The 12290-nt window shown below is 40.9% G+C and overlaps 1 protein-coding gene across 1 annotated transcript in view; it reads left to right on the forward strand.

Moving 5' to 3' along the window:
- Positions 1 to 1504: 1504 nt before the first annotated feature.
- The window catches only part of LOC132092818 (monocarboxylate transporter 10-like), a 44321-nt gene continuing 33535 nt past the window's right edge, over positions 1505 to 12290 (forward strand). The window contains exon 1 of the mRNA XM_059499242.1: positions 1505 to 2049. Coding sequence (XP_059355225.1) covers positions 1752 to 2049 — 298 coding nt within the window. The 5' untranslated portion in view covers positions 1505 to 1751. The remainder of the gene's footprint in view (positions 2050 to 12290) is intronic.

The raw sequence follows: 12290 nt of genomic DNA on the forward strand, positions 1-12290 counted from the left end.
TACACATTATCTTGCTTGAGTCGCACAGTCACTTCAGGAATTGAAATCTCACTTACGTTTTTGTGTCCATGGCACACTTTGGCACAATGTCCTTTTTTCTTACATGCATTACAGATATTGTCTTTGGCAGGGCATTTTTGAAAGTTGTCAGTATGCTATTTTGACCCACACCTGTAACATGTTTTCCCTTGAGATGTAGATGAGTGCATTGCCGTTGCTCCTCGTAATGTCTGTGCATTTTTCCCCGTTTCGCGGCTAGATCTATTGTGCTGATGACGTGACTGTTGAATCACTTGTACTGTGCCATTTGCCGATTTGCTCATCACAATTTGCCTCTGCCACTGCCGTTTCTATCTGGCTGGCGATTGTAACAGCTTTTTTCAAAGTAAGATCCAGCTCTAGGAGTAAACTTTCCCGTACGCGATTTGAATTGGTTTTTTCAACAAGTTGATCCCTGATTATTTCCTCCTCCATGGCTCCGAATTCACATGTAACCGCAAGCTCCTTTAACGCCGCGACATATTGATCTGTAGTTTCACCAGGCCATTGTCCTCGCTGGTGAAATCTGTACCGTTCAGCTACCACATCCACTTTTGACTCAAAGAATGTGCGAATAGCTTGCAATGCCATGCTGTATTTATCATCTGCAACCGTGAGCATGTAAAATAGTCTCTGGCCTTCTGCCCCAGGGAGTGAATCAATAGAGTGTTTTTTCAGGCTTCTGATAGCTCTTCGTCCATGGCCAAGACACAATTCTCGAAAACACGAATCCATGCCTTAAATGGCATTGGTGGCTCACCCACATTTTGTAGAAATGGTGTCGGCTGATTTAAATTCAATGGCAACCTCGTCTCCAATATGTTATATCTTTGTAAGAACGCAAACAACACAGAGATAGCTTTTCAACATCCTTTTACTCAGACTAACTTATCTTCACTCTACAGGTACACTCATATGCATTTCAGATCTACTACTGCCACCCACAGGACAAGTGGTGACACCTCACTTTTGTCTTCTCCAGATGTTCACTGATGGACTGGAGTGCTGTGGATTATTGTGATGTTTTTCACAGACTCTCATTCTGACGGCACCCATTCACTGCAGAGCATCCATTGATGAGACACTGATGCAGTGCTACATTTCTACAAATCTGATGAAGAAACAAACTTATCTACATCTAAGATGGCTCGAGTGTTTCATTTATGCGTAAACTATTTTTTAGTAAACAAACAAACTGACAGTCTGTATGGGAAACAAACCAGTAACGTAAACTTGTTTTCTATAGAAAGAGGCTTTTATGTGTCTGACGGATGAGGCCTACAGTATTTCACAGCAGACCCAGTGAGATCTGTCAGGCAGCAGTGAGCTGTGGTTTGTGGTTCTGTTGTGTTCACCGGTCAGAGCACGTGTCAGTGTGCGCGTGCGGCGCGCGGACAGCAGAGGACAGTGGCGCGTGCTGAATGATGCAGGCACTGTCCTCAACACTCAGTCTGAGAGTCTGCAGATGATCTCGATTTTATTCAGCAGTGTGATTGACAGCATGAGTAAGTGCGTCCAGCTGCAGCGTTCTCGCGCGCGTCGCGTCCATCAGAACCTCTCCATCTGATCCGGCTCAGACGGTGGGTCTGTAGCCCCGCCCCTGCTGCCCGATCTGTATTTATGGTTATTGCAGCAGCAGAAGTCAGTCGGTCGGTAGTGTAAGATCCTCAGCTCACTGACGCACGCGCTCTCACACCGCAGACCGGAGCAGCATGACCGAGACGCAGTCCGAACCCGCTCCAGACGCCCCGGAGGCGACAGCGCCGCCGCAGGACGCGAACGAGCCGGAGGTGAAGCAGGAGAACGGCGACTATCAAGTCTCCACGAGCGAGGAGAAGACGCCACGGGAGTTCGAGCCCCCGGAGGGCGGCTGGGGGTGGGTCGTGATGCTGGCCTCGATGTGGTGCAACGGCTCGGTGTTCGGCATCCAGAACGCGTTCGGCATCTTGTTCGTGTCTCTGCTGAAAGAGTTCGGCTCCGAGACGGACGAAGACCTGCGCTTTAAAACAGGTAACGCAGGCGCTCCATGTGTGTGTGTGTGTGTGTGTGTGTGTGTGTGTGTGAGGGGCTCGCGGTCACTGTATGTCCCCCGGCTGACTGTATGATCAACAGCGAAGCGAAACATTACACCTCTTCGCCTGCTTTCGAAACAATGTCATAGAGAAAGTTCTGCGGTTTAGTGTCGGGAAATCGGATCGGGGACCCGGGGCTCTGGCGCAGTCTCACTGCAGTGAATGTTTATCAGCTTGCACCTATTTTCCAAACTCAGTTCAGTTCAGTTCAGTTTTTTTCTTCTTATAGACACATCCCCCAGCGTTTATTAAACGCGTGTTGTGACAACATGCCCCTCTGTTCATCCAGATGTTAAATACTTGTTTTGGCCAGCAGAGATAAAATCGCAAAATAACACCTGCTCTGTGAGAAAACACTTCAACCTTTCAGTTCCCTTAAGAAAATGAACCATGATTTTATTGTAGTAAAAGTGTAGTAACCATTTTTTCTGGCTTATTGGTTACCATTTGTATAACAGTGTAATAAAACCATGCTTGATTTTTGGTTACCATGGCCTAACTATAGTTACCATGTTTTATTGGTTTTATTTGTAGTAAAACTGTGGTTAATTTTCATAAGTTTCTAGTTTAGAGGACAGACTCAGTCTCAGTTTAGACCAAATATTCAAGCACTGCCAGAGAAACTTCAACAACTCACTGTGTGACAACTAGCCCCAGTCTCACTATGTTCATGGACCATGGCAGCATGTGTATAATATATGTATATATATATATATATATCACCATATACACTCTTAAAATGCTGGGTTATTTTGACCAAGCTGGTTGGATTAAATGTTCTTACCCAACATGCTGGATTGAGGTGAATGTGCTGAAATGAGTCAGTTTTGACATCAAGCTGCAACCAAAATGATCAGTTTTGTTTGATCAAAGTCTGTCAATGAGGTGCATGTCTCACTTTCTCACCAGTGTTTCTGTCATGATTCATTTACCATTTAGATCACTCATTTACTCAGATCTCAAGTGGAAGCGAACACATTTTTACTACACTTCGACTGATGTTGGCAGGAAAGTCTGTAGTGTTTGTACTGCTGTCTGTGGTGTGATATGCGGGGAGAAGTTAGGAGAAGCCATGCATGTGTGGGATGTTATCATGTTTACAGCAGTTCTGTTCCATCTTTCAGATGAGTCTTTATGAAAGTTAGTGCTCTGACTCATCTACATCTGATTGCATATTACGGCTGAGATTAATGGTGCTCTGATAGCAGCTCATGCTCCTTGACACATGTGACTACAGGGTTCTTCAGGTCCTAATGCTGCATCAAAAAGACAAAATTGAAGGCCTTAAAAACTCTTAAATCAGAGCAGAAAGTCTTGAATTCATAAAGTCATGGCATTAAATGTTGCATTCATTGCAAAGAAAATAATATTTTTCTCAGTATTTTTGTCTTTTTTTCCAATATAGATATGAAAATGTTCATAAATCAAGATGTACTTGAGATGCAAAATGTGCATATAAAGTCTTGTTTTCTGAATTGAATGAAATGAAGTGAGTTTATGCTTAAAACAAGAACAAATCTGTCATTGGGTATGAAAACGTGTGAAACAGTTGATTGAGTCTACTGGAAGTTTTTTTTTTTTTTTTTCAATTTCTCAGAAAATGAGACTTATTTTATGTAATTTTGTTTCTTCATGAATGTATTTTGAATCTTAAGGCATTTGCACTGAAAAATAAAAGTGAGGATGAACAGCACTTTTTCTGCTGTGTCATCAGAAGATACAGTAAGAGTTTCCACATTCTGTGTGTAGTGGTTCCATATTCATATTCACGTTTACATTTAGAAACCATATTGAAGTATTAAATTCCATTAATTGAAGTCCTGAGATCCTGCAGAAGCCCTATTGTTGAGCAGAGGCATGCAAGGACATTGTGATTTTAATAAAAAGTCTTGTCCTCAGATTGGTTGAAGTGCTTTAAGCTGAAATGTGTTAAGGTCGATAACACAACAGAGTAAATATAGCTGTGAAGCTTTCCTGCCATTGTAAGTTGCCTTCACATTTTCCATTAACAGACTCGGTCTGATTTGAATAATGCAATCAGGAGTTTGTCCATCAGACCGGCTGTCTTCGCTCATTCATTAAACGTTTCCTGTGTAATGCTGGCGGAGGATTGCGTCATGTCCAGCTGTCCATGTGCACATCAACACGGCTCTGTCAGCTCATGCCAGCAGCACTCAGAGGTCAGTTTCCAGTCTGCCATCTGTCACTCCATTGACCACAAGAGCAAATGCAGCTGATGTTACAAGCTGGGGTTCCTAGTACAGTTTAGTGTAGTCTCCATATGAAATGTTATATATGCATAGGTATCCAACTCTTTATATATAGTACACATACATGCTACATAGCAAATCTCAGCAGCTTGATTGTTTATATTGTTGCATAAAGATAAACTATATTATCATCAAGCTCTAATTTGCTGAATGCATCTATAAGGCATGGTGATCGTAAGATATTATAAGCATTAACTTCATTAGCGCCCTATGTAATCTGTTTTGTTTTTACCAAATTCTATGTTTTCCATATTAATTTTTCTGGATTTCATTTTAATGCAGTCAGCTATCAAAAAGTCTTAGTGTGTCTTAGTTAATTAAATTCATAAAAAACAATTTATTCTTATTATTACAACAATAGGGCCCTATGAAATGTTTTTCTGGAAATCAAATGAAGACACAAAATAATTTAATTTATCCTTTAATCTGATGGAAATTAAACAAACTGGAGTGCTGAAATATGGAAGAAATTATTGTTATAGAATAATTATTATTATTATAGAAAGAGATTATTGTATTGATTATTGAGTAATAGTTTTATTATTATCAGTCTTAGTATTATTATGGCAGATGCTGAAAACACAGTGAGCGTCACATGCTCTTCAGTATGTGTGTAGTAAATGAAACTTTTGGTTACTATCGAAACCCCGGGTTCACTTATAACAGGAGTGAAGTATCTTATTATGGGATATAGACAACTCCTTTATTGCAGATATGCTGTCCACGGCAGGCATGTCAACCAACACAAGCCCTCCACTATTCACAGAATAGAACAGAGACGTGAAAAACAAAGCATCCTCTGTACAAGTGTTTGTTTGTTTGTTTGTACACACTTAGGATGGAATGAGCCAATGACTGCTCTATAACGAGCTCATAAAATCTTGCAAATGTGTGTGGTGAAGCCCAGCTTGCCGCAGCACAAATGTCTTGAATTGAAATGCTCTTAAATAATGCCCACGAGGTAGCCAAACCTCTGGTACTATTAGCCCTCAGGCCTAAGACCTATGCTATTATAACCCAGTATGATAGCCTCCACTACCCAGTGAGACAGGCACTGACAAGAAATAGGTTTACCCTTATGAGAATCAGCCCATGAGATGCAATGCACGGACAGGGCACAAGCAATGAAGCCTCTCTTCTTCTTCCAGTAAATCCACCTGTCTACAGGCAAAAGTGACTCGCTGACTTTAGGCACAAGTGCTGGATTAGTTTTGAGAGTTACTCGCGAGAAATCCATAGCAAATAGCAATACATGTGTTATGAACCAACAAAGCATGAAGTTTACTCATGCATTTTGTGCGTTTTGAAAGGAGCTTTAAATCAGTTTTATATATCTGCTCAAAAGGAGGCCGATATCACATCAGCCACAGTTTCCCGCATTCTCTTACTCTTTTTAGAGTCAGTACGATCAAACTTAGTGGAGGAAACATGTAAAGCATCCACACCCATAGGTTGACCTTCTCTCGTCAGAGAGAAGAATAGAGGGCAGTGAGTATTCCATCTACAGCAGTTTGGGCAGAACCTCTCCCAAAACTGGTCCACTACCTGAGGGTGGAGAGTCCATTCCACGTACAGAGGATTCCCCTTGGACTGGAGATTTGCCCCTGTATTCATTATTCCCAGGACATGAGTCATCCGTAATATTGGACATTCCCAACTCCTTCTAAGCATCCTGCTTAGAGGAAGCTTTAACAGGTACCCTATGTGAGAAGGGTTTGTCCCAGAAGCTCCGCATCTCTGCAACACATGCTGGGAAGGCTGGTATCAGTTGCTTGACTAGGGAAATGCATGATGACAGCATCTTCCCTTCATATAAATCCCTCTCTGCGCCCTGGCTCTCTTGCTGAGATGGCCAGTCAATAGAGAGTTTAGCATCTGCTCTCCTACACATTTCATTGGGGGAGGGCACTCACCCATAGCACTGCCAGACCATGGCAGGAAAGCATACCGATCCTTCACAGCACATAACGTAAGGGAGTAATTCATAGAAAGGAGCTGCTTGAAAAGGAACATGCATTGACATGCTGGTCCCCACTACAAAAGATATAGAGAAAGAAAAGCAGAAAGAAAATATTCACTTTAAATTTGCACATGTCCCAAATAAGCAACCACATTCGGCTCATCCTTGAACAGTTTAGTGGCTACCCTTTACATGATCTGCTGAGGATAGCTTCCTAATAAGATCTTCACGGTGAGGAGAACCAGAATGAGGTAGGGACGATAGCAGCGATATATGAGGGAGGCAGGACTCCCGCATCACTGTTGTGATTGGTCTGCCAATCAGTAAGCCCCTCCCCTCAAACATGGATTAACCAATGGCAGTCGAGTATCAGTTGCACAGGGAGCAGAACTCAGACTCATCTTTAGGTTTCAGCGTCATAGAGAAACATTGGAAGATCCGAAGCACGCATCTGTTTAATGGTGTTTATGCTACAAAAATGGAACAACTATATGCCTGGAATACTTGTAACACTAATTTCAGTTATCCTGAGAGGATAGGCAATGTAATTTATTTTATTCCATTTCCTAAATCCAACCAAAAACAGAGCAAAATGTCCCTAAACATTCAACCCCAATTGCAATGAAGACGAAAGCGTAAATTTTCTGGTTATCATACTCCCTTTAAGATACACTTTTCATCTGCTCAAGCAGAATGTTAATGTGATCTTGTGCTTCAGCAAGGTATTTTTGGCTAAAACTAGCTAACGCTCGTGTTAAAGTTAGTGAGTCCATGCTAATGCACAAACCTAAATAGCAAACTGTTTTCACATCAGTATATGAACGGTGTTGATCCGGGATGTTGCCATTGCAATCATGACGACTGTAACATAATTCTCCTGTTTGCATTGTGATATGTAATCTTTTATAAATCCCTCCATGGCATACAGTACTTAAGTCCTATTTGAAGGTCCATCTGTGTCCAAAATTTATCAGAAACATTTCAGAAATAAGGTTTTCACTGACAGCTGTCATTGTAAGACCGTTAACAACTCTGTTTGTTGCTAGTTTTTGATTTATTCATCCTAAATTTGACAAATTCCGTGGGATTCTGCGTTATACTGTAAATTCTGTTTTTATGGTTTTATAGTGATTCTGTCTGCATTTTGGGCATCACAGAAATCATAGGGCTATATGATCATCCTGATTTCCTTTGAAGCTAATTTGAAACTATGTGTTTTGTGGAAAGGGCTGTACAAATAAGTTTGACTTTGGAGCATATACTTGTCTAATGGTCAGAGTCTCATGTTTGTCAATCAGTTCAAACAAAAGGCACACAAGACCTGCTGTAAACTCACTCTAGCAACCTTAGCAACCATTCAGAGCACCTTAGCAACCGTTTAGCAAGGCCAACATCCATTTAAAGTCCTTTAAATTGCTCTTCAAACACCTGCAGTCCATGAGGCCTGTGTAAGCAAAACAAGCGTGACTCTGTTGATCCAGCATTGAGCGACTGTTTGTCTTTTCTGTATCTGACTGTCTGTGAGTGTCAGTGAGCTGCCCTGTTATAAGAGTCACATCCCACAGTCTACACCAGTGTTTCCCAACCATTAATGTGCCCTGACAGGTTGTTAGCTGTGTCGTGGGAAAATAAAAATGTAATTATATTTTGTTATTATTATTTGAAATCATTTAACCAATGACCAAAGCATTCAAAAGAGGTGGTGACTAAACCTCGTAATGTCATTGGATCCTCAGCTGACGACCTCATAACTCCATCCACCTCCATTCAGAATGAAGACTGGAGAATGTCTCTTCATGTATCTTCTGCGCCACAAGGTTGCGCTGTTTCTACATGTATTTAGCTTTGATCTGAAAGAAAACAGCATATCCCTGTGGCGCGACTGATACAGAAAAGATATGGAGATACGGAGAGACACGGAGGAGTTTTCTTTGCTTACAAAAGTTTTCCCGTCGCTTCATATAACCCAGATTGCACGTCTGATGGCAGATGGAGTATTCTGACAATGACTTTCATACCTTTTATGGACCATGACACTGTTATTTACTTGGCAGTCCATGGGAGTCTCAATAAGTGATTAATGACAACATTTTCATTTTGGGGTGGAGTATCCCTTTAAGCTCAAGTTTCATAATGATGCAATATTTACACTGAAGCTGGCAGGTGGCTATGGTAAGGGGTATGACATTTCCCGACCAGGCGCCAAATGCAGCCAATCACAACACACATAGACCCTGCTAACCAATCACAGCACATTTCGTATTTCAGAAGGCGGGCCTTCATTTGATACAGGAACTATTCAAGCCATTCATGCCAGACTGGGGAGAGAGGTGTTGTAACAATGTAAAATATGAGAAAAATAATGTGTTTTTCGTACAACCTAGTTTGAGAGCCTGTTCTAGTACACCCCCAAAACAAGATCAAGACTTTGTGAAAGAGAATAATAGGACCCTTTTAAGGCCTTTCCACACTGAGCGCAATGCGAAAAAGTGAGGCAAATCACCTGATGAAGGTGAAACGATTGTTCACCTTGCGCTAATTCACGACTGCATGCTAGGTGGTGCAGACCAACAATGCATTTTTCCACAGATATGTATCTATGGATTTAATATAATCTGCTGCTCAGTATACAGCATTAAATGAAGATAAACAAGGTTCTACACCAGAAACAAACTATCTATAATGCTTACAAGAATAGGCTGCATCCTAAAATATAATTAGAAGTACAATTAGCACCTATCTACACTTGAAAATGTATGTAATTTTTGATGTATTTGTTTACCCACTTAAAACCATCATCTAGGGCTTGTGTAAAAGACTCTTAGGATACTGCTTATTCGTAGGGGGAGCATCACAATGGGATGTCAGTTAAAACACCTTGAGACAACATCCATTTGCATGTTTATTTCACCAGTGCCAGTACATCATTCTTTCCACAGGTGTATCAGACTGGTTTCTGAACTTAAACAAGATAAACAAATAAAGATAAACATTTAAAAGGAATTACAAACAAAATCCAAACCATACAAAACAAACAATAAACTTACATCTGTACACAGCCACAACACCATATGAAAGAATCCAGAGCAGTCAACAAGGAGTGAACTGATTGCTGCTCTAAAGCAACCCTTTTTAAAGGCCCTTAATTGGAGTCAGAATAGGGTGCAGCTGTCAACAATGGGTGGAGCTACAATTACTATGTCATGGGTTTTTCAACAAAGCCGCCCCAAAATATGACATCATATTTTCAATTCTAGAAAATCACAATGACATAATACTCAATACTAATCCTTAATAAAGGGTAAAGTAATAAGCCGGCTAACAGGACGAACATAAGATTTCCCTTTGATTTCTATCTCAGCCACTCTAACACGGCCATCCTTGCCCAAGAAAGTCTTTAATACTTTACCAATGGGCCATAAAGCACGGGGAAGTCGAGGGTCCAAGATCATGACTACATCAGAATCGTTCAGGTTACCTTGATCTTGCTGCCATTTTTGGCGAATTTGTAGATTTGGCAGATAATTCCTAATAAAACTGGTCCAAAATTGATCCGCCAGAACCTAGCTATGTCTCCATCTTCTCTGAGATAAAGTATTAGAATCTGCATAAATCACTTGGGGTAACGAAGCATCCCGCCGCCCCATTAGAAGCAAATTAGGAGTAACAGGATCCAAATCATCAACACTAGAAGAAACATATCCTAAAGGTTTGGAATTCAATATTTCTTCAACCTCCACCAATACAGTTGTTAGAACCTCCTCAGTAACTACTGGACTTCCTAAAATAGATCAAAGTGCACCCTTGATGGTTTGGATTTCCCTCTCCCACGTTCCTCCAAAATGTGGAGCATAAGAATCAGAATCAGAATCAGAATGAGCTTTATTGCCAGGTATGTTCACACATACGAGGAATTTGTTTTCGTGACAGAGCTCCGCAGTGCAACATAACAATAACACAATAACAAAAAACACAATAAGGAATAAAAAATACAAAAAAATACAAATAGGTGGGTAAGGATTGACAATATACAAATTGACAATGTATGGCAGGTATATTAAAATGAGCATTTATGTATGTACATGTATATTATGTGGAAAAGTTTTAACTGTACGCTAAGTATGTGTGTTGGATAAATAAGTGTATATAAATATAAATATAAGTAGTGTATTGTGTTCCATGTATGTACATGTATATTATGTGCAAAAGATTTAAGTGTACGCTAAGTATGTGTGTTGGATAAAAAGTGTAGTGTATATAAATATAAATAGTGTAAGGGGGATTATAGGTGAATTTAATCTGATGATTAGACAGCTTTTCTTGCAAGACTGGGCTTAATTGGTCAAAGGCACTTTTCAGTTCACTTTCACCCCCATGAAAATTAGTTCCTTGATCAAAAATCACTTCATAAGGTTGTCCTCTTCGAGCTACAAAACGGCGGAGTGCCATTAAAAAACTATCAAGACTAGTCAGAAGTTCTAAATGAACACATCTAGTGGTCTGACATTTGAAAAGTATACCCCATCGCTTCTCAGTCTTACGACCAGACTTGATCACAAATGGCCCAAAACAGTCGATTCCTGTGGACCAGAAGGGAGGTTTGAACAGATTGAGCTTAGATGGAGGAAGATCAGCCATCCTAGGAACTATTGGTTTTCCTTTCCATTTGGCACACTCCAGACACTTTCTTTGATATTTCTTCACAGCTTGTCTACCTTTTAAAATCCAGTAGTAGCGCCTAAGATGAGCATAAACTCTATCTACTCCAGGATGACCCAATTTGGCATCTACATCTGCAATCAAAAGTTGAACAATAGAGTTTCTTGAATCAAGAATAATTGGATGAATGGTATCAAAAGCCAATTCTTGACTATGTCGAAGTCGCCCTCCTACTCTAATAACTTCAACAATGGGATCGAACTCAGGTGCAAGATTGTACAATCGACTACTAGATGGAACACTTTTTCCAATTCGCAATGCACCATACTCCTCTGCAAAGTCTTTCCTCTGAGCCTGTCGCAACAGGAGAAGTTCAATCTGAGCCTTGTCCAGCAAAGAGTTAACTGCCACAGCTTCAACAAGCTCATTCCACGACTTGTATTGCTGAACATCAAGATTCACAAGGTTATCTTCAACATCAGTCAGGCCACAGAACAGAGTCTTCCTTAACTCTGTAGCATCAGAGTCTCCAATCATACCAGGGAATTTTGGCCACTGATCAGGGTCAGAATAAAAGGAAAGAAGGGCCTCGAGTCCAATGATTAGGTTTGGTTAGATCAGTCAGATTCTTGCCCCTAGTGATATCATCAGCTGGATTGCTAGTGGTATTAACATAACGCCATTGATTAGGAGCAGAGTACTCTAAGATTTCAGTAATACGATTTGCAACAAATACTTTATAGCGGCAAGTCTCAGAACGAATCCAGTTGAGTACTGTCATTGAATCAGACCACAGTATTGTTTGTTGAATGAGCAGATCAAGTTCCCTCTGCAACAGATTTGCCAATTGAACCCCGGTGAGGGCAGCACACAATTCTAGACGAGGTATAGAAATTGACTTACGAGGTGCAACTCTGGATCGGGCCATCACAAAGGAGACTAGAACTTCACTCTCCTGATTGACAGTCCTTAAGTAGGCCACTGACCCATAAGCCAATTCTGAGGCGTCACAAAATACGTGCAACTCCCTCCTAAGGGAATTTCCATCAAGATCAACAGGACCATACGTTCTTGGTAGTTCAATGGATGTGACAGCAGGAAGTTCACTCTCCCATGCTACCCAGGCCTTCTTAATACCTTCAGGTAGTGCAGGATCATCCCATTGTCTTCCTTTACTCCACATTTGTTGAAGCAGGACTTTGGCTCTAGTGGTAAAAGGTAGAAGGAACCCTATAGGGTCATATTGACTTGGAAGGACCCTATAAACATTGCGCAAGGTAAGAGAATCAT

The sequence above is a fragment of the Carassius carassius genome, chromosome 18 (genome assembly GCF_963082965.1).
Source record: "Carassius carassius chromosome 18, fCarCar2.1, whole genome shotgun sequence".
Classification (NCBI taxonomy): domain Eukaryota; kingdom Metazoa; phylum Chordata; class Actinopteri; order Cypriniformes; family Cyprinidae; genus Carassius; species Carassius carassius.